Genomic DNA, 21934 nt, shown 5'->3' on the forward strand with positions numbered 1-21934 from the left:
ACAGATTATGATAAATTCTGGTAAAATGGGATTCAGCAGGAGGGAAATGAGTTTAATGCATGGAATTACTGGGTGCTCAACCACCACAGGCAGCATCATTCTCACAGTGCTCTGAAAAGGCTTTGCAGAGCCTTTTATGGGCTCTAAACGACTCCAAAGCCACAATAATTTCTGATGAATGAGGCCCATTCATTCTCAATATCGCCATACTGGTGCTTTGAGATTTGGAGAAAAAATCCAAACACAAGCCCATCTCTGTATTTTGAGATAACACACTCAACCTCCAGCTTTTAATAGAGAAATTGGTTAATATTTAACATATTTAAGACAAAAATATGCTATGGCCCAGAGGAAATCCAGCAGCCAGTCTCCTTCCAGTTGGACAGCCCAGTTTCTAACACAATTCTCTCGGGAGAAAAGGATCCAAGTTTTCCAAATTTAGAATTCAGTTCATTAAAAGAACAAGCTGAAGTCCAGGTCTCCCTACGCCCAGCAAATTCACCTCTGGTTTTGAGGTGAACCACTCACAGAACACATCTGCACTTTTAAATGAAAATACAAACCAACAGCTCCAGCTTGTTTTAGAACAGCCAAGCTCTGTCTGTTTGTTATTTAAATAGCAAACCCAAACAAGGTCTGCAGGGGGCAAAATCGCCTGAGTTAGTCAGTCTGCTTGGGATAAAAAAGGTAATATTTAGACCAAAGTAATCAGCAAAACACTGTTGAATGTGCTGGAAGAGACAGACACAGCTGGAATTCCTCCTGCAGTTGCTTGATACCGACTAAAAAGTAACAAGAATTAAACCACTGCCCATTTAATGGTTTAAAATCCTGATCTGATGCCACTGGGAAAGCAGCAGCACCACCATCTGCCTTTGGGAATATCACTGTCACTGCCAGCCCCACACTTCCAAAGGTTGTTCCAGCATTTCTGTTGCTACAGGAATTAAGTTCTTTATTGATCTGACCCCAGGATGAATCCCTGTGGAGAAAGGAAGGAGCCTGTTGATGCAACAAAACTCTGGAAAGAAATGAGGTGGCCTAACATGGGCAGGAGACAGAAAAAAAAAAAGGGGAAAGAAGGCTTTTCACATATTGATATGTATTTTCACGTATTACAAACAGCCTGGTTTAACTGACCACAGCCTGGCACCACAAAAGCAGCAGCAGTGAGGCTTTGGGAGCAGAGGAGCAGAGTTACCAAGGTGAAATGAGCCATTCTTACCTTCAGGTACCACCCAAAAAAGTGAGCAGGAACAAATCCATCCAGCTTGTCCTGAAAACCAAAAAGAGAGTGAGGGTCACAGCCTTTTTATATTTTTTTCCTCCAAGAAAAATGTAGCAATAAACGTCTGTTTTTTCCACACATGAATACTTGCACTCCTTCATCAGGAAGGATTTTAGCAGAGCTTCTTAAATTTTAGCCCTGCCAGTCCCTGGACACAATGCCTTTCTCTCTACCTCTTTAAGATCCCAGTTATTCCAGTTTTTGAGGCACTGAAGATTTACAGGGTAGACCCAAAGGATGTGGGTGCTCCTCACTCCATGCAATCAGGGAGCTATAAATAACCATCATCCCTTTGCCCTGGAACTTCTGCCAGTGAGAAACCTGATGGCTTTTAGGACTCTGAAAAGTCCTGCACTGGTGGAAGGTACCCTTGCCCACGGCAGGAGGTGGGGTTACATCATCTTTCCAACCCAAACCATTCTGGGATTCTGTGGTGCAGCTTTAGGGCTTTGTGCCTCGGGGTGACTGAGGAGAAGACTCCTCAAGCACACGAAGAAATCCAAACTCAGAGGGGAAAATGTGACACCAAGGAGCTGAGAAAGAAGAGCAGCTGAACAGTTCAGCCCTGGGCAATCAGGTAATTGGGATCCAGAGAGACACACCCCCACCTGATGGACAGGAAAGGTCAAGAGAAGAGAAATAAAGAGGCTGGAGAGTCAGTCACAGGCTGTGCTCTGATTCAGCACTCAGCCAGACTCACAACTGCATTTTGAAGAGTTCAATTAAGCAGCTTTTTACCCAAAAAATAGCCTCATGAGTGAGTTTATTCCTTACCCAGATGTTGTGGAAGGGATCAGTTCCATTGCCAGGGTCATAAATCAGGCAGTTGCCCCCATAGTCCCTCTCTGGCAGAGGAACCCCTAAATGGGGGTCGATGTACTTCATGAACTGCCTCCCGTCCTGCACGGTCTGCAAGGGAACACAGAAACTGGGATCCCCTGAAGGATTCACACACAGGAGGCACAAACAGAATTAAAGCCAACACTGATCTTCAAATCAACCCTTTTTCAAATTTGTTGAGGAACAAGTCTTGAAATAAAGCCAGGCCTTGAGCATCCCACACACACACCTGACTTGGAGCCTTTAATCCTAAATATTAAGGGAAAAAATAGCTACAGAATGACCTTAAAGATGAAAAATCAGTGATCTTTAACACTTTACCCCAAGCCACTCCTTTGTGCTCCCCATCTCTCCCAGAAGCTTCACACAGCTCATCCTTCCCAACACCCATTTCCAGTAAGGTCCCATGCAAACAGCAAAAAGAAATTATCAAAATAACCAAAATGTGAACTCATCTGTCACTAAATCAGCCACACATTTGCTGAGCATTTATTTCCCAATGGAATCACTCAGTGTTGTGGTCAAGGCTCGACCCTGGAACATCTGTGACAGGCAGGAAAGCTGGACAAAGCCAAAATTAATTAACAAAGCAATAATAAAATTACAGAATAAACTGCTGGAGTCACATGAACTCTGGGAGAAGTTTCAGCCACGAGCAAGCTTGGATTTGCTGTCAGGAAGTTCAGCCACCTGCAGACTCAGCAGAATTTAACCTTATTTAAACCTGGGCAAGGCAATGATGTATTTTAGTAAAGAGCTGAGCAACAGCAGGGAGTTCCTTAACCACTAAATCTCTGCTGACACCACACGCTGCCACATGGAAGAAAAGCCATCCCAGGCTTTTCTGTTGGAATTCAGAACAACACCAGTACAACCAAAAAAAACAAAAAAAAAAAAAAAAAAAAAAAAAAAACAAAAAAAAGAAAAAAAGCATTCCCCACCCTTCTTTAACACAAAATTATTTTTAGAGCTGTCTGATGAGTATATTGTCTCAACATATTTAATTTTAACTTCTGAGATTTGTAAAAGTCAGAGGGAAGTTCTCTGTTTACTAAAGGACAAGATTTGGTAAAATGTTTAATTTGGAAGCACCAAGGGCACATCTTTCTATGAAAAGCTTCCTCCTAAGCTCCTGCCACCACACAAAGCTGGGTGTGAAGTTTTGGTTTATTGCAAAACCCCCACACCTACAAAGAACCTGTCACTCCAGGTAAAAGGTATTTCCAAAGGTGATACCAGGTGACTTCCCCCCGAGTCACACATGGCCCAGCAGGGCAGAGACTGGACTGTGAAACACCAACTCCTGAACATGAACTCCCTCACCAGCACATCTAAAACCACTTCAACACGGTGTCTACCCTGACACTGTGACTGGAGGTCAGAGCAGGTGAAATATTTTTATATTATCATTTCCATCAGCCTTATAGTGTCATTAAACACCTAATGATTCCATCTCACAAAAATAAGCATCTCCTGTAGTCAGCAGGAAATAAAACACTACAAAGGAGTTGATTCCCACATGGAAGTGGCATTTAGGAACTGGAGGTGTCAGTCACTTACCTGGAAGAGGATGAAGATGAGGAAGAGCTCATAGACCACGCTGACACACAGCCAAAACCTCCAGTAAGCTGCAGAGAGACACAGGGGATGTCAGCAACTTTGGAGCAAACCATAAATTAATTATTCATTTATTTCAATATCACAGGATCCTGGAAAGCTTTGTGTTGGGAGGGACCTAAAGCCCATCTCATTCCACCGCCTGCCAAGGGCAGGGCCACCTTCCACTGTCCCAGGCTGCTCCATGCTCAACCTGGCCTGGAACACTCCCAGGGATGGGGCAGCCACAGCTTCTCAGGAAACCAACTCCATTTCAAGAGATGCTCCCACCACAGAATTATAATTCCCAGCTCCCAAGCACAGTGCTCCCCAGCCTCCCTCAGAGACACAACCAGAAAGGAGCTCCAACTCCCACACAGGCTGCTGTGTTAAGTTTGCTGGAATTGCTCAGGCACTGAACCTGCATCTGGGAGAAGGGATCCAGATCCAGAACACTTCAACTCAACAAACTCAGCAGTTAAGAAGCGGAAGGAAGGGAACGTGCCACCTGCAATGCCTTCCAGCAGTCCTTGGAGGAGAACCTGATCCTTCCTGAACGTTCTCCTTGGTCTCAGGTGCCCTGACCTGTCCAACCTTGGCTGCACCAGACACACCCAAGGCAGGCTGGAGTCATGTCCGGCAGCCCAGCTTCAGCCTGAGGACAAGGTCGTGTCCCCACGGGGCAGAAAGCATTTCAAAACCCCAAAGATAATCCCACTTTTACTTGCAATGAAATTAAAAACAAGCAGACCAAAGGTTCAGCAGGTGCTGGATGCAAGGGCTCTCCATAAGAAATGCCATGCAAAGCTCAGCTGCTGGGAGCCCTCCCCAGACGTGTGATTACAGATCTGCACACACCCAGCGACACCTGAATCCAAAGGGTGCCCAAATTACAGTGTCTGCACGCTTCCAGCTCTCCTGACAGGCTCAGCCCTCGGGTCACAGGCCATCCTGGATGGGGGTGCTGTGCTCCACAGGCTCATCCATGCCCCTGATCCATCCAGAGCCTGGCTGTTGTTCCATACAGTGACTTCTGGGCTCTGAACTCCCTCAGTGTTTCTGTTTCCTGCCATGCAGAGCCAGGGTGGGTACAGACACAGCTCCAGCAGTTTCCCCTACCCAGATCCAAAGATTCCACACAAGGGAATTCAGGAAAACTCCCAACATTCTGGGTGGACACTGAAATTCCAGAAACGTCACGCAGCACCCTCGGGATGAGACCTGCCTTCAGGTGTTTCCTGGTTATAAATGGAGTTCTCCTTCCTCAGGTCTATGGGGAGAGGAATCCCAACAGGGTTTGCCAGGAAACCAAGACCCTCAGGCCTGCCTTGGGAATTTCTCTCTGTTAATTCCAAGGCAATGTAGACATTTTGATATTCAAAGCAGGGCCAGGCATAAATTACACAAGAATTAAACAAACAGAGGCTTACAACAGAGTTATCAACTCCCCACTGAACTCCTCAGGAGATGTTTTCTCCCAAAACATGGCTGTATCCAGTTCAGCCTCAAGTAGGAAATAAATTATTTCAAAAATCAAAAAAAAACCCAAAACAACAAAGAAATAATAAGAAAAAAAAACAACAAAAAAAACAACAACAAAAAAAAACCCCAAAAAAAACCAAAATCAAAAATACCAACAAGCTCCACACATTTTTGAAAGCAGCCTCTGACATCATCATTAAAAGAGACTACAATGTGGAAGGTGAAACCTTTTTGCAGCAAACCTGCTAAATTAATTTCATCAGAATCACCTATTTTACACTTCTGGGAAATAAAAAGGGAAAATAAAAAAGGCAGGTGTGGCCTGCAGAACAGCAGTGACAGCTTTCACCCACTTGACTATGCAAAATGTATCTTAGGAAAAACCAAACAGAAAAAAAAAAAAAAAAAAAAAAAAAAAAAAAATCCTCCATTGTCACAGGATTATTTGGAAGAGAGAAGCCTCTTCCCAAGCTCTTCCCATGTTCAAGCCAGCAGGGAGAATTAGCCTTTCACCACCACACTTCTCCCACCTTTAAATGTCACTGCCAGATACCTAAAAATGACGTTTATTCTAACCCATAAACCTTGCACCAGAGATTTTACAATGCTCACAGTCACCAAAGTGACAGATTGGTCCTGAAAGTGATGTAGACACAGAAAGCAGAGAAATCTAAATCCTTGTCTGAGATTTTATTCCCCTCTGTACACAGAGCTGCGGCAGCTGCAGAGCAGGCTCAGAAAAAAAAAAAAAAAAAAAAAAAGTAATTAAAAATTGAGATCTGGTTCTGATTTAGTGCTGTGGTTTCTCCCCAGCTCACAGAGGTCCCTCAGAGGTTCTGAACACACTCAGCACCTGCACCCCAAATATTTTCAAGGCTGTAAAAACATTGTTCTCTCTCCTGCTCTGTCAGGCTCAGCTTTAGCTGTAAGGTTATTTTTGGCACATCTCCAACACTTGTTTTCCTTTAATTCACTTGTCATGTTGCCTCCTCCAAACAGGGCTTTCCTCCTGAGCAAGGAGGACTCCACTAATCATTGACACACCTGATAACCCAGTGATTCCTGTGATCAAACATTAAACTGCTGCCTTGCAGGGATTTGGGAACAGGGCATGAACATCCCAGCAAGCTGAATCCAACCAGCCTCTTTCCCCACTTCTGCTCAGAGTCTGGCCCACTCTGCCTGAGGGACAATGAGTAAAAAATACAAAAATCTGGGTTGTTTGCCCAAGGAAAACACTTGTCCTGGAGCTGCTCCTTCCAGTGTCACCAGTGCTGCCCTTGCCTGGTTCCTGCCTGCACATTCCCAGCTATCCCAGCCCTCAATCCCACAGGTTACTCCAGACCCTCACATTTTACTCCCCCAACAGCTCATCCTGTCACACAGCCTGTATTAAGTCAAAACAACTCCTGGCAAAGGCTGGGAATATTAAAAGCTGCTTCTCAGGGCATTAATAACTGTCATGGAAAATTTCTCTGGAACGACAGCGTGGACATTTTATCTTGACAGAGGCAATAAAGCATCCCTGGGCTCCTACAAGGGCAGGCTCCAGAAAAGGAGCTGGCAGGGAGAAGGAAGAATAGCTCTTATCTGTAAATCCTAAGGAGACAGGCTACTGATGCTGGCTGTATCCAGGATCAATTCTACCAGGAAATGCTCCCCAAATTTGGCTGTTCACCCACCAATAAACAAATGGATCCTCAAGCAAAGTTTAAGATCTGTCCCTTGCACTGTACTGCTCCCCTGGGGCTAAAGCAGTGAAGGTTTGGATAGAATCACAGCCAGTGGAAAATGGGATAAAAGCAGGGCAAGTTGGTAAAGTTTTGTCTGAACAATCATACCTACTTATTTCCATGACAATCCTACATTTCTGAATTACAGGGAGGCAACTGGTGTCTGTCCATGTAGCAAATTATTAAACTGCAAAAAACATGTGTGGAATCAGTAGGGAAATGGCAAAGCTGGATGAGCCCCTGGCTAAAGTTGGGAATGCTGAGAAGGCAGCCAAAAAAAGAAATAAAGCCACCAGTCTGGACAGGTGCCACACTAAGGTAGTGGCTGGGATCAGTTTCTTTAATGGCCTTAATGAAAAGTAGGTTAATGACACAGAGCAGGAGCAGCAGGGAAGGGAGGCACAGCAGAGAAGAAGATCCTGAGGGACTGGAGAGACAGAAGAGCTCCTAACACAGCTTCACGCTCTGGAATCAGGAATTTGGGAAGCACCACATTATCACAAAAATCCCTAAAATAACCCTGCAGCTCTGGAGAGGACATTTGAAAGCAGAAAGCTCAAAACAAAGCCAGAACGTTATGGGGAAATGTTACCTTGAGGGCAAGACTAAAAGCCAAACTTCCCTGCTTTGTTCGAGGGAATAAAGCCAGCCCAGACAAACCCCTAAAACCCGGGTGCACCCAAGTGTCACTGGTGCCCTCAAAAGGAGCATCTGCTTTTACAGAAGGAACCACAATTAACTGGAAGAGAAGGAAACAACAAAACCTGCTATTTAATAAGAGAGGCAAATTTAATAAAGCCCCAGGTTTGCAGAGGTGTGCTGAGGGCACCTCTCTGGAACCACACCTACTTTGGCTGAGGGTTGTGGGGTGGCTGCTGGGTTAAATTTCTGGCATAAAACCCAGCTTTATTTGGCTGTAGGAGAGCCCAGTGCTTTCAGGAATATCATTTAAGCCTATATGAATTCCCTTAATTCTTCCTCTTTCAACAATTCACATCTAAAAATAGGCAAAAGATCAAAGCCATTTAAATATTTTCATGTTTCACCTGCTATTTCATTACCTGGAAGAGGTTTGTGTTGTGCTTTCAAATGCTTTCAAGACTTCCAGTCTTACAAGAAACCTTTAAAATCATAAATCAAGGGCTTCTAATCTCCCATGGAAAAGGGACATGGAGCTAAGGAAGTGCTCCTGCACTGCATACAAGGTCACAAGTGTAGTCCCAGCACAGAGAGGAGGAAAAAACGAGGATAAACAGGGGAAGTTCAGGTTTAAGAACCTGGCAGTTGTCACAGAGCTTTTTAGCAACAACAGGAAGCCAAACTAGGGAGATCCAAACAGATCTCCAGGCTCCATGGAAGCCCAGCAGGGTGGTTATGGAGGAGCCTCCATGATCAGTGTGCAGTGCTGAGGAACCCATGATTATTGAAATTACAACTTACCTCCTCTCCAGGCAACACAAACATTTACCTCCCTCACAGGTCAGGCAGCTCCTCAGGAGGATTTGAGTGAGCCCAGCAAGATGAATTACCTGGGTGAGGTCTTGAGAATGGTCCATCTTTAGCTTGTGTCACCCCGAAACACAAGAAAACCAAAATACTGGCGACAATTCCTCTGCAAGGAAAAACAGAACACTCTGGTTTATTGCCTCATCCTCCTCCTGAGACTGCAAATTATGTTCTCTGATGTCAGAAATGTCTGGGACTTGTTCTTTAACTGCTGAATGTGTCCCTCTTAAATAGGTCCAGACACCATCCAGAAAAAATAGACAAAAAAAGGCTGAGGATCACAGCAAGTCAAACACTTCCCTGTGTCTGGGAGCAGCTTTTATTCCCACTGGCTCACAAAGACACACAGGATTTAACAGTGAGACAGCTCTCACTGCTCCACTACATTTCCATGGAATTTAAAAAGGAGCTGTCAGACTTGTCACCACTCCAAAACAGCTTCTTAACCAATTAAAGACAAGCAGGAGCTTTCCAGACCACCCCAGCACTGCTGCTATTTCAAGAGCTGGAACCATAACACAGAGCCTAAGGAACATAACAGAGATTTTAAATAAAAATAAATGATCAGACCAGAAGCCCAAATATACCAAAGACCTCTGACCCTGGGCATGTTCCTTTAGTTTTAATGGATTAAATGGCATTAATCAATCCAAAAGTGCTCTTTTTACTGCACCTCAACTCCCACTGGATCCTGCTTGCTGTCTCATATCACCTGCTTAAGAGCTGGCTGAAAGGATGGACAACTGGGAAAGAGCTCATTCCCTGTTTTCAGAAAATGATGCAACCCCTGACTGCAAATAAAATGGCTCAGTCTGCAGAAGTCGCACAAAATACCCAGTAATTTTGTTGCCAGAGAGAAAATTTTGTTGCCAGAAGCAACAGGAGACTGTTTGTGCTTTAAACATGTCAAAAAACCTTTCAAAATAAAAGACTAAAGGATTTACAGAAGCTATTTTGTAACATTCACCTCTGAGCATCAATGTTTGTGCTTCCTGAAAATAAAAATGGGGTTTAGTTAACAGATGTAACTCAGTAATTTTGCTTGCTTTAAACACTGGGAAGCACACCAGAATTAGGTGCTGAATGGGTCTGTGAATAGACAGTTCCATGGGGATTTCCAAAGATCTGAAGGGCAAAACCCTTTCAGCTGACCTCCAATAATGAGAATATTCTGCTTTCTGAGTCCCTGGCTACATCTGAAAGCTTCAGTCCTGTGTGGTGTGACAACCCCATCCCAGCTCAGCCATGAACTGAGGGGTCCAGACCACTGCTCTGGGCTTGGGAGGGCTGTCTTCCCAAAGGTGGAATTCAAATCCTGGATCCAAATCACCACAGGAGCTTAGCTGTGCTCCTTCCTCTAAAACCCACTCTTGGCCCCAGAGCTGCTGTGCTGAAATACACTGGGGATCCAGATATATGCACTTACGTCAAGTTCACCACAGGAAGTTTGGAAGCAAATCACATATTTGCATAAATAACCAACCAGCTCTGTTATTACTTTTTTTTTCCTCGGTGGTAACTAAATTTTATCTCTTATCCTCATTAATCTACCTCCTTAGGAAGCTTCCAATGCCTAAGCTGCAGCCTGGCCTGAGGCAGGAATGCTCCAGCACCTGAGAGGGGCTCTCCTCTCCTCTCCTCTCCTCTCCTCTCCTCTCCTCTCCTCTCCTCTCCTCACCTGGCTGGACACAACCAATGGATTTTCCTGAGCAGCAAATCAGGAAGGCACAAAATAACAAAGTGCGCCCGCAAAAATAATTTTAGCAAATTAAAAAAAAAAAAAAAACATTTAACCAAATTTTAAAAAAAAGGAGGGGCTGGCATCAGCTCCATCAGCACAAACAAACCTTTGTTTGTGCTGAGAGTCGATTCAGACACACAGGACAATGAGGAGCTGTGTATGGCCCTTTGTCCTGGGATTCAAGGAGCCAGCTCCCACTCCCTGTCCCTTCCCGGGCTGGATCCATGCTGGCACAGCTGGTACAACCCCCTCGGGGCACCACAAGCCCTGGAAGAGGGCCCTGGCCTCCCGTTACCTCCATTTCCCTGTGGGTGCTCAGCCACAGCAGCAGGAGATCAGCACACAAACCCACATATCCCTGGATGTGTCCCCATGGAAAGCAGGGATTGCCAAGAGCTGTGTAAAAAATCATCTCAGGAGAGACACTTCCCAGCTGGAAATTCAACATACAACCCCTGAAGCACACCGGTGTTTTTAAACCTGAAAGTGTTTTTATAGAAGAAAAAGAACTTTTTTTTTTTTCCCCCAAGACACCCTGCTCAGCATTCAAAATATTTGGGAGCTGTGGATTTCTTCCATGGTATGCAGAGGATGTGCTCAGTGTTTATTTGGCTACATTCAGAGCTGCAGCTCAGTCCAGGCTGAACAGAGGAGAATGTCACAGCTGTCAGTCAGGATGAGCTAGCCCATGGCTGGAAGAACTGTGGGAATAAAGCTCTCATGGATCAGACAGGTTCACAGCACAATCTCGCCTTGCCTAACAAAGGAAATGTTCCACTGTTCTTACATCAGGGGCAGTTTGACCACGTGGGTGATCCCAATGAACTCCTACTACATTTACATATAAAAAGCTCCTGCAACCTTATCTTAAAAAAAAAAACCCAAACAATCCTCCTTTAATTGTTTCATTGCCCTGCCCTATTGCAGGGCAGAAAAAGTCCTGTAACAGATGCAAACACCAATCTCAGCCACAGAGACCACACCCTGTGAGCTCAGAGGTTCCTGCTCTCATTTGGGTCTTGTCCTTCACTTCTCCTGTGAGTGATTCCACGAATCCACCTCTCACCCTGCTCCTGCCAGTGACTGGATGGAGCGTTTTATAAGATGACATAATCCTGATTTTATAGGGGGGGAAGGTGGGACCACCCCACGACTCCAGTCCGGGAAACACAGAGCCAGCAAATTTGGGAAGTTCACCTCAATTTACTGCTCTGAGCACCTACTGCAGCTCACAAGGACACCTCAGCCAGGGCATGGAAACAAAGGAGGCTGGAGCCTTTGGAAGTGTGTACTGAGGCTTTGCACCTACCCCAGACACTGCTCCACTGTCGGTGTGCAGGAGGTGGAAATAAAACCCCGTGACAGCTCCAGACTCTGCTCCCTGGTGACAAAACCCCTCCTGGTCATTAGGCACCGAGCTTTCCCGAGGAATACCAGCACACAGGGACAGCCTCATGCTGGGTGGGGCTTGGAACCGCAGAACAACACAGCTCCACACCAGGACTGACAAAGATCTCTGGGCAGGATAAGGGATTTTAAATTATGGATGCAAAAATAAAAAAATCTGATAATTTTGGCTATGGATACACTGATGCACATTGTGCTCATCTTACCCTGCTCTGGACAAACTACCTCCTTTTGTTCAGAGATACATAAAACCTGGAATATCTGGAAGATCATGTCCAAGCCTCAGGATGCTGCTTTTCAAGGATTTTTGTGCCAAGACCTTGCAGAGCTGCAGGAGTGAGCAAAGCCCATTTGCTGCCCCTTCCCTGGCATGATGCTGTAAATTGATTTTAACAACTGGGCACTGGATAAGCACACAACAACTTGTGTTTCCTGAGAGAAAGATCCACCTGCTGACTAATCTTCCCTGGGTTTGTTTTGATTAAGGCAGCCGAGGCTCTAAGCTCAATAATAAGATATTCCACTGAGTCACCTTAGCTCTGTATTACTCCCTAAGGATGTATGATCACTTCTCTTTCAGCTTTTCCCCTTCCCAATTCTGAGTGGCCATTCCAGGCCAGAGTGCCCCTCCACCCTGGCCTCCCTCATTATGACTGGGAATAAAATGGCATTTGTTCACACAGCAGCCTTCCAGAACCTTTCCCAGCTCCAGACACCTTCCATCTTGTCCCATGTCACCCCCACGTGTGAAATCCCAGCTCTCAGTGGGGCACAGTGTGAGTTCCATTACCCCCAGGCATTGTGTAACTGCCAGAACAACAGCCAAGATTATCTCAGGAAATACCCCAATTCCTGCAGCTCCAAGACAATGGATGCTATATCCTGAACCACTTCAGGAATGTACAAAAAGAGGGAAAAAAAAACCCTTCAACAGCAAGGGGAAAAAATTTCTTATTTAAGAAACCAGACTGGTAGAAAACAATTTTCCTCCTTCTAGCAATGATGCTTTGCAGCATACCTTTAAAACATATTTCGCTTTTTAAAACACCACTTTCTTACCTCCTTTTTCTTCCCTGTTGTATTTTAAAAAGGGGAGAAAATCAACCACATTGGATCCGTTTAAATTACAGTAGGAATTGACCACACATGTAAGATTCATTCTTATTTCCCCAGAGTTTCCCCCTGGGCTACACATTCTCACAGCAGTTTTCAACAACAAACAAGGATTTGTATTGAAATCTTGAACAGAATTTGACAAAAAGCATTTGAGCCAGAAAAATTTAGTCACAGCTCCCAGCATTTTAAAATGATGGTTATTTTAAGGAAAGGTTATTTTTAAGAAAAGGCTATTTTAAGAAACAGCAGCAGAACCCTTGCCAAAGAAACCCAGCCAGGAGGCTTTAGCAAGCTTTTTGTATTTTGCTTTAAATCACATCACAGAGCAGCCACAGGCCTGACAGTGACACTAAACTGATTAGAAATTGAATTCAATGATCAGCATCAGAGAAGCTTACAGACTTATGACTGGTTTTGTAACTTCCTAAGGGAACAGACACTTCCACAAGGGAGTGCAGGGGTCACTGGAGGTCCCTTTCCCAAAACACACCTGGGAATATTCAGATATTCCTCAGATATTCACCTCTTTGTGTTGTAGGCTGTGTCCTGGGGAGTCTCTTCCAGCAGGGTTACGTAGCCCAGCGCACACGTGAGGATGAACAGGACTGTCAGGGTATGAGCTCTCCTGAAATTCAGAACAGAGAAAACTGACATTAAGAAGCAGGAAAACACACATCTCGCCCTGCCAGTGCAGCCTCAGGAGGCCAAAACCATGGCCAGCAGTCAGGAACATTGAGGTTTTCTGTATTGCAGAGCACAGAGAGCAGAACTTACAGTGGCACTGCATGTCATCAGCAGCAGCTTGGAAAAAACCAGCACCCAGTGCAAACACCCGGATCTAAACAGCTCCAGGTGTCTCCCCAGGTTTGGCAGGTCCACACCTGACAGTGCTGCTCTATTTCACAGCCTACTAATCAAAATTGCAGCTGAGGGAACAGGCCCTTGAGAGCAACCAAAGGGGATTCACTCCAGACATGGGAATTACACAAGAAAAACTAGTCCTTAAATATTTTTTTTTTTAAATCTCTAAAGGAGAACAGTTGCTGTTGTAAGAACTCTGATGCCATCTCAAGATGTCGGATTTCCGGGATATTCCTACAGTTTCAGTGCACTTAGCACAAGGGGTTTCTGTGGGAACAGCCATGACAGGAAAGCTGGGTGGCTGTTCCATAGCAGTAAAACATCCTCATCCATGGGAGCCCAGAGGTTTATATGGATTTTGGTGAAATTCTTCTGGCACAGGGTGCCCAGAGAAGCTGTGCCTGCCCTATCCCTGTAAGTGTCCAAGGCCAGGCTGGACTGGGCTTGGAGCAACCTGGGCCAGTGGAAGGTGTCCCTGCCCTTGGGACTGGATGAACTTTCAGGTCCCTTCCAGCCCAAACCATTTCAGGATTCTGTGATTCTATGGAAGGAGAGCGAGCAGACCACACCCAGCCAGGTGACACCCACACCCTACACCCACTGATCACCACACAGAGAATATTCTTACAATGTCTGCATCTTTTCTTACTTCAAGTTGAAAATTCCTTTCCTAATGAGAAGCCACTTTCTATTTTCATTGGAAAACTCCCCTGGCCCCAGCTGGGAAGCATGGGAACTCAAATAAGGCCAAAGGACACACCATGAGTTTTGGTTTAGAGGACAACATTCCTTAACACAAACTAATAAAAAAAAACATATAAAGAGGAAGCTTAAGGGAAAAGAAAACTTGTAAAAGAGGTGTCTGTATGTGACATATTTGGCTTTATTTCCATTTTCTTTATATATTCTTTTGTAACAGCAGCTCACATCCCATCTCCAAGTCATTCCAAGGTTTGTATATTCAGGTTGCATAGTGCACAATAAACCTTTGACTTTCCAAACCATCCACTGATTTCCCTTTAAACAACCCCACAGTAATCCACCTAAAACTGCTCTGAAAGTCCAAGAAAGGGTGCTAGTGAACAAAAATTCCATCCTACTGCAAACCCCACGTTTGCCACAGCATCCCTGCAATCCCACACACACAATACCTCATAAGCAGACACAATCCTCTTCTGCCCCTGCCAGAACAGAGTTTGGCATTGAAGGCTCTCCTTCCTCGTGGTCCTGAGGACACGGACCACCAGCTCCAGCAGAAGAACACGAGGACCCACGAGTACTTCCAGAATCAGCAAGGAATCAGTGTGCCAAAAAACAGGGAAAAGCTTGGGAGCCACAAGCTCCTGCTTGGCAGCTGCATCTTCCCAGGTGCCAGGACAGGTGATTCAGCCATCGGAGCTCACGTGGGGCCTGCCCTGGATCCTGCAGGAGCTGGAGAACTAAACCCAGCCTCTCCCAGGAGGCAGGACAGCAGCAGGGAACCCACGCTCCAATCACACCACGCTCCTGCTCGCTGCATTTACATGTGGATGTAATGAATGGATTCTATGGCCCACACCAGAAGGGTTACATGAACTCCAGGCTATTTTGGTATCTCAGGCCTTCTTTTGTTGTTTGGTTTTGAAATTTATCATTGTGTTGTTATATTGTTACATAGTTATACATATTGTTGTAGAGTTGTGGATACTATGTATTATATAAAAAATTGTTATATTGTTGTTTATTTTTGAAGAAGCTACAAAAACAAATCTAGGAATCCCACCTTGCTGTTTCACCACCTGAACACCCACACCAAGTCAGCTGCTTTTTCACTGCATTGAGATCCCATAAATTGCCAAAAAATCTGTTGTTACACATCCTCCCTTGGACAAACACCTCGAGAACCCCTCTACCAGCACAAGGGTGATTCAGTTGCGTTCCTCCCCATGAGGATCTTTAGGACAGTGAAGGGTCGGTGTTGGGGAGCCCCATGCATCCCATTTCCCATTTATTTTTGGTGCCACAGCCACCAGCCTCAAACCCAACCAGCTGCCCTGTTTAAGGAGAAACAAGAGGCTGCTCTCTCATCACTTCCCTTGTAGCTCAGTCTTTCATCTCCAGACGCTGCCAGATTCCCTCCTAACAGGTTTTCAAGGTAAAGGTACTTCCAGCACAGAGTGGATTCCAGGAGCTGGGATGAAACACTCTGGAGATGGGCTTGACTTCTGGAATGAGCAAGTTGGCAGCCCTGCCAGAGAGCTGTGAGCAGTGACACAGCAATGAGAGGGAACATAGCATCACACAAATCCACTTCAGAGAGGAAAACAAGCCAGGAAATATGGATGTGCACCATGTCTTCTAACAGCTCAGGAGTTTAAAACTAAAATAAAATTCCACAAAAAGGAACAGTACTCCTTAAGGAAGGGCTCATCTGAGAGATCAGGATGAATTTAATGGCACAAGGGGATTGTTTTCATCTCCATTACACTTTAAAATAACACACCAGGGGAAGGCAAGCTAAGACCACCCCAGCAAGGTAAGCAAGGCAGGAATTACATGGAAAGGCTTATATTCTCCTGGCCTGGAGCCTGGGAGGCTGAAAAGAGCTCAGCTAGGAATCTTCCCCTTAGAATTATACAGAGGAGCTCGGGCAACATGCCCAAAGCAAAGGGGGCACAAACTGCAGCCAGATCTGGGAGATTTCACATCAAAAACTCTGCAAAGCAGGGCCTGACATTACCTGAGAACAAAAAAATCTAAGGCCAGGGAGAGAACTCACAACAAATCCCAAACTGTTAAAAAGCTGGAATATTAAGTGGCTTATTCTTCTGCCTTTCTGCACCACACATTTGGCTCTTTCCCCACTCAAACCCTGGGAGATTGAAATGAAATAAATCAGGTTTGTTTTCACACAAGCTCTTGCCCTGCTAATTCAAACACCAAGTGAGAGCAAGTGAAGCTCTCCCGCACTGCAGATCACAAAAAAGTAGTTTTTTTCCTAGTTAATAGGATTAAGTTTGATCCCAACTTCTCTTTTTCATGCAAGGTCATTCTCCTATCACATTGAGACACTGCAAGTCTATCAAGAAAATGACTATAAGCTCTTTTATTTTCCAGCTGAGGTCTATGACAGAAATGATGTAAGGAAATTGTTTAAACATGTCATTTTTTGGGCGATTCTGGCAGATCCTTGGGTGAAAAGGAGAGAGTAACACCCAGGAGCAAGCAGCCCATGGCCTCCTTCAATCTCCCACAAATTAAAATCAGTTTAAGCAGGGACCGCACCCTTGTTATCCATGGCTTGTTTGTCACCAGTGATGCAACAACTCCATTAAACACAATAACAACCACTGGAACACAATGCAAAGAATTTATTTATTAATATTTTGGTCAGTCCTCTTAAGTGGAGCAAAATTCCAAAGGAGAGCCAGTCCAGTTTGCCCCTTCGGTTAAAAAAGTTGCATTAATTGTGGCTGCTGGTGAAAGGATCTGTCAGCAAACCCAATTAGTCCCATCAGTGACTTTTTCATTATTTGATTCTTTATTCCAAATAATCAAAAATTCATTAAACCATTCCTGAAAGAGATTTTTAAATGGATGTCAAAGCTTTGTACCCTCCATAAACCAACACATCACCTGGAAATTCTAGGAAAATACGGCAAATAGTACAACAAACCCTTTCCTCCAAAAGCAGCAGAGGGTTGTGTGAAGAATAGGACACAAGAAAATACAACACAAATAAATGCTAATTTAAAACCAACCACATTTGAAATAAAAATTGTAACTAACAGGCAAATTGTTGGGGATAGACGGACGGTTTGGAAAACTTCAAGTCAAACCAAACCATACAAATATAAGTTACGTTTTAAAATCTGTTTAAACTCTCAGAGTCAATAAAAAACAGTCCCTATTCTTAGAGCAGTCGCACATCTTCGGCACATCCCTGAAGTCACTCGACGCCGATTAAATTTCCGTACAGACTTGTGACACTCCAAAATAGCAACGTGCCTTCTCCTTGCCATCTCCCCAAAGAAGCCCAGGAGCACAGACCTCCAGGGACCCAGAACCACAGGTCAACAGCAAAGCTTCGGCAAATCTGGGGTTTTCCTTCCAATCAGGAGGAAAGACAGAGTTCCCAAAGTTCCTGAAGTTTTCATCAGTTCCACAGAGCTTGCAAGTTCCACAAATGCCCTATTTCGATTATTAAACACTTTTTTTGCTTAAACCTATGGAAATGTGTGTCTCGGGAGTTAGTTTAGGGCAGTTCTACTGAGACAAGTGTCAGGGAATTACAGGTAACATTCTTAGAGCACATTTTTCCCTATTCTCCTCACAACTTTGGGAATATGTTTACAAAAAAAAATTTAAAAAAATTAAATTAAAAAAAAAAGCAATATAGAGACCTGATATCCAGGTGGGGCATTGAACTCTGACAGCCCCTCTCCACAAAGATATTCCTTCTGCATTTCCAGCTTACTTGGCAGAAGTATGCAGCCCCTTCCTTTGAGGGAAGGGCAATGCCATTCCCATAGCACAATTCCCAAGGCACAGGCCCTGTCATCCATGACCAGCTGGCAAATGTGGCTTAGTGGGATTGCACAAGGCCTGGATGTCCCTGCTCCCTGCCCAGGGCATTCCCACAGGCTGGAAAAGCATGGCAGGGTGACCCAGGACTCTGGAGCAATGTTCCTTTTCTCCAGCGCAGTGAATCCTGAGCGGGCAGCGTGGCTCGGCATGGCGCCATTAAAGCAGGGAAAAATCCCACGTTCAGCTCCCAGCAAACTCCAGGAACGCTGCCTTGGAAGTGCCACGGCCACCCCTCAGGAGAGGGCACAGAGAGCAGCTCCTGCCAACCTGTGGATATTCCATCTCCCTAATCTCTCTTCTGCATAAATCCCCACCTCCTCCTGCAGACCGCCCTTAGCAAATCCCAGGTATTTCAGAGATAAGAGCAATCTCCACAAGGAATGGGTAAGGAATGTTTTGGGTTGAGTAGCAATCCCTTCTTTCCAACACCAGCTGGTTTGCCCACACATATCCTCATTTCCCAGGCCATCTGGGAAGAGTCACAACACTGAACACACCGAGTGAAACATGCCAGCAGGGATTGCCTCCACCTTAGCTGCAAATTCCACGCTTTTTGCACAAAAAGGTGGAAATAATTCCTACAAACACTGCCATTAGCCTATAGAGTCACTGCCATTCCCTCTTTTTTATTTCTTTTCTTATTAATTTTAACATCCTGAGCTCCACAGATCCCTGCTGCCACACCATGACTTCGGGAATTAATATCACATCCATGTGCTGGCAGCGTGAGAGTATTATGTGAGAGATAAAGCACGTTAATAATCAAAAGGTGACATTAAAGCTAATGAAATCCAAATTAAAGTAAGGCTTTGAAAAAGCAATTAACCCACCGAGTCACAATGTGGTGGCAAAAGTGCATCTGGCACCTCCCAACACCCTCAAATCAAGACTGGATGGACGTTTTCCTGGAAAATCTTCTTTGGTTAAAGACAAGCTATGAAATACCTGCAGAAATTTTAGGAGAACATCATACACAATATCCAACTAAATGACCCCAGAACAAGCAGGGTTTTGTGTGAAAGCTCCTACTGAAGGCACACAGACAAGAACAATCCAAGGTGCTGGAAACAACAGGGAACACGTTCCAGTGGCTTGCCAGGAAAGCTTGGCATTCCCAGCTCTCCGCTAGGAAATTAGTTCAGGGATAAATGATACAGAAACCACGGATCTGCCTCAGAAAGCTTCCTCCTGTTCCCTTCCCTTGGCATTTCCTAATGGCAAAGGGAGCTGCCAGGTTACGCTGACTGAGCAGGTTCTCACAAGGGAGCATTTTCCAGTTCCAAGTCATTTATATGGAATAAGACCAGAGATATTAGCACACAAGTGGTTTTCCAAAATTCCAAACAGATTTTAAAGAGCAGGAAGCCAGCTAGGAAGCTCCACCTTTCCCAAGTACCACATTTATAGCAGGAAAATCACTTCTGCAAATTAAACTACTCCTGGAATGATTTCTGTGTCCACAGATCCCAAATCCTCTCATTTTCCCAAAAGGAATGAGCCACGAGAGTAACCTTATCCCTAACTCCTGAACTCCAAAGAGAAGGTGCATTCTGTGTTTTTCCAAAGTCAGAGGGCAGCCACTCTTAAAAATCTCCCTTTCCTGTGGCCACCTCCACAGCATGAGAGAAGTCCAAGGGTCACAGGAAGAAAATCATTCCTCTGGATAATCTTTATTCTTGGACACGGTAGGAACTGAGTCATTGCCAAAGGATACTCTAACACATACAGGGCAAAAGTAACATGAGGAAAAACGCTGGGACTTTTCCAGATGTTTAAACTCCTGGTTGCCAGCACAAGTTACTAGGGAAACGAAAATTGGATAAATAGGGAAGTTAAGAAACACACTTGTCCACGCTGCCCTCCTGGAAGGGACCACCTGACACAGGGCAGCTCCTGGGAGAACAAGGCACGTCCAGATTTCCAAAGGAACAATCCACATGGCCACAGTAACTGCATTACAGCATTTACTCTGGGGTGACAGCCCTGTCACCACCACCAAGAGCTGCAACGAGGCGAGATTCTACAGCAAAACCAGGTATTCTAAGGCTTCACAAAACAGCTGGCAAGAGCCACCTTAGCGAGGGAGTAAGGAAAGGACAGCTTTACCCATTTTCCATTTAAAGGTTGGCACCGGGATCCCGCGATTCGCTCAGCCTGCACGTGGTGCGCCCGCCGGGAAAGGTCCTTTTGTCCCCGAGACCACCACGTCCCTCGGCTACAGCCGCACTGTGCCAGGGCTCCGCAGGGATCCCGACAGATCCAGCAGCATCCCAGCGTTCCTCCGCAGCTTGCACTGGCAGGAATGTCACCTCCTTCATCGGGATCAACACCCTCGGCTCCGCTGCTGCCCAGATTGGCAGGGTGAGAGCCAAGTGCCCTCCCCTCCCACTCCTCCATGCCAGGCTCCAGCCAAATCCCATCACCCTCGGCTCGAATTCCAAACGCGCGTCTTCAGTGTCGGCTTGGTTTTCTTCATGGAAATGGACGTGTGTTTAACACACAGAAAAAAAACCTCTGCCTACACACACGCGTGCTGCTGAGGGGATTTAGGGAACAACTCCAGCAAGGCTGGGATTTAGGAGCACTTTTCCAGGTACGAACACACCTCTTCCTGCAAGGACTGAATTTAACAAAAAGCTGATTTTCTCCGCTGGCCCAACACCAGCAGCCGTGGGTTTCTGCACCCGTTTTATGGACTGAGACACCCCAAAATACTCAACGCCTGCCCAGCAGGAGTGGGGCACGACAACTTCAGCTTTCTGCCAGGATCACTGGGAGGAAAAAAGGAAAAAGCCTCTTCCGAGATAAAGGAAGAGGAGAGGAGGTGGAGTCCATACAAACCATGCTGATAACTGGAATTAGGCAGGAATGCTTGCCCGAACACAGTGGGCTCCCAAGGTATTGGAAAACACCTCCAAAGCACCCATCAGGCAGGACAAGCCGTCGGGCTCAGCCCTAGGGGTCCTACTCCTGGAAAAGTGGGGACCAGGACTGGGAAAAGAGGTGCCACCGCCAAAAGCCAGCCCTGAATTCCCGTTACATTGCCAGGAAACAATTATCAGTAGGGCCACACCAAGGAAACACTTGCAGCTGATTCCACCACCGGTATCGGCGACAGGAGAGGCACGTGAACAGCAGATAACGGGTGGCAGATAACTTGGGTATCCCATTCCTTAGGGGCCCCCTCCACATCCCATTCCTTAGGGACCCCCACATCCCACTCCCCAGCCCCTCCACATCCCATTCCTTAGGGATGGGGGCCATGCCCGGCGCCTCTCACCAGAAGAACGTGTTGGTGCCGTCGTCGTACACCTCGGACTCGGTGCTGCGGCGGGGTCCGGCGCCGTTCCGCTCGGCCCCGGGGGCGCCGCCGTTGGGCTGCGCGGGGGGCGGCGGCGGCGCCGGCGGCTGCTGCTCCTCCAGCGCGGCCTTGCCCACGTTCCCGCCGTGCGCCCGCCTCTCGCCGCGCCTCATGGCGGCGCGGGGGGGACCGGCGGCGGGGACGCACCGGGGGCGGGTGGGGAGGGGACGCCCCGGGGGACGCGGGCCGGGCCGGGGCGGCGGCGGGAGGGGCGGGCGGGGCGGGAGGCGTGACGCCGCGTGCGCGCGACCCCGCGCCGGCGCGTGCGCGGGGCGGCCGGGCCCGGGGAAGGCGGGGCCGGGCGGGGCGTCCCCGCCCCTCCGTTGCCGTGGCAACCGCGTGGCCTCCATTACACCCCCCGCGTCACCGCCAGGCGGCGCCATGAGGAGGAGCCCGAGCCCCTCAGGGCGGCCCAAGAGCGGCAATTAAACAATATG

The 21934-nt window shown here is 46.4% G+C and overlaps 1 protein-coding gene across 1 annotated transcript in view; it reads right to left on the bottom strand.

Moving 5' to 3' along the window:
- The window catches only part of PTDSS2 (phosphatidylserine synthase 2), a 30078-nt gene extending 8392 nt beyond the window's left edge, over window positions 1-21686 (bottom strand). Inside the window, exons 1-6 of the mRNA XM_053980812.1 lie at window positions 21417-21686; window positions 13233-13334; window positions 8469-8551; window positions 3689-3756; window positions 2063-2197; window positions 1226-1276 (exon numbers count right to left, since the gene is read on the bottom strand). Of these exons, the coding sequence (XP_053836787.1) occupies window positions 1226-1276; window positions 2063-2197; window positions 3689-3756; window positions 8469-8551; window positions 13233-13334; window positions 21417-21610 (633 nt within the window). The 5' untranslated portion in view covers window positions 21611-21686. The remainder of the gene's footprint in view (window positions 1-1225; window positions 1277-2062; window positions 2198-3688; window positions 3757-8468; window positions 8552-13232; window positions 13335-21416) is intronic.
- Between the last annotated feature and the right edge of the window lie 248 nt (window positions 21687-21934).

The sequence above is a fragment of the Vidua macroura genome, chromosome 6 (assembly GCF_024509145.1).
Source record: "Vidua macroura isolate BioBank_ID:100142 chromosome 6, ASM2450914v1, whole genome shotgun sequence".
NCBI lineage: Eukaryota > Metazoa > Chordata > Aves > Passeriformes > Viduidae > Vidua > Vidua macroura.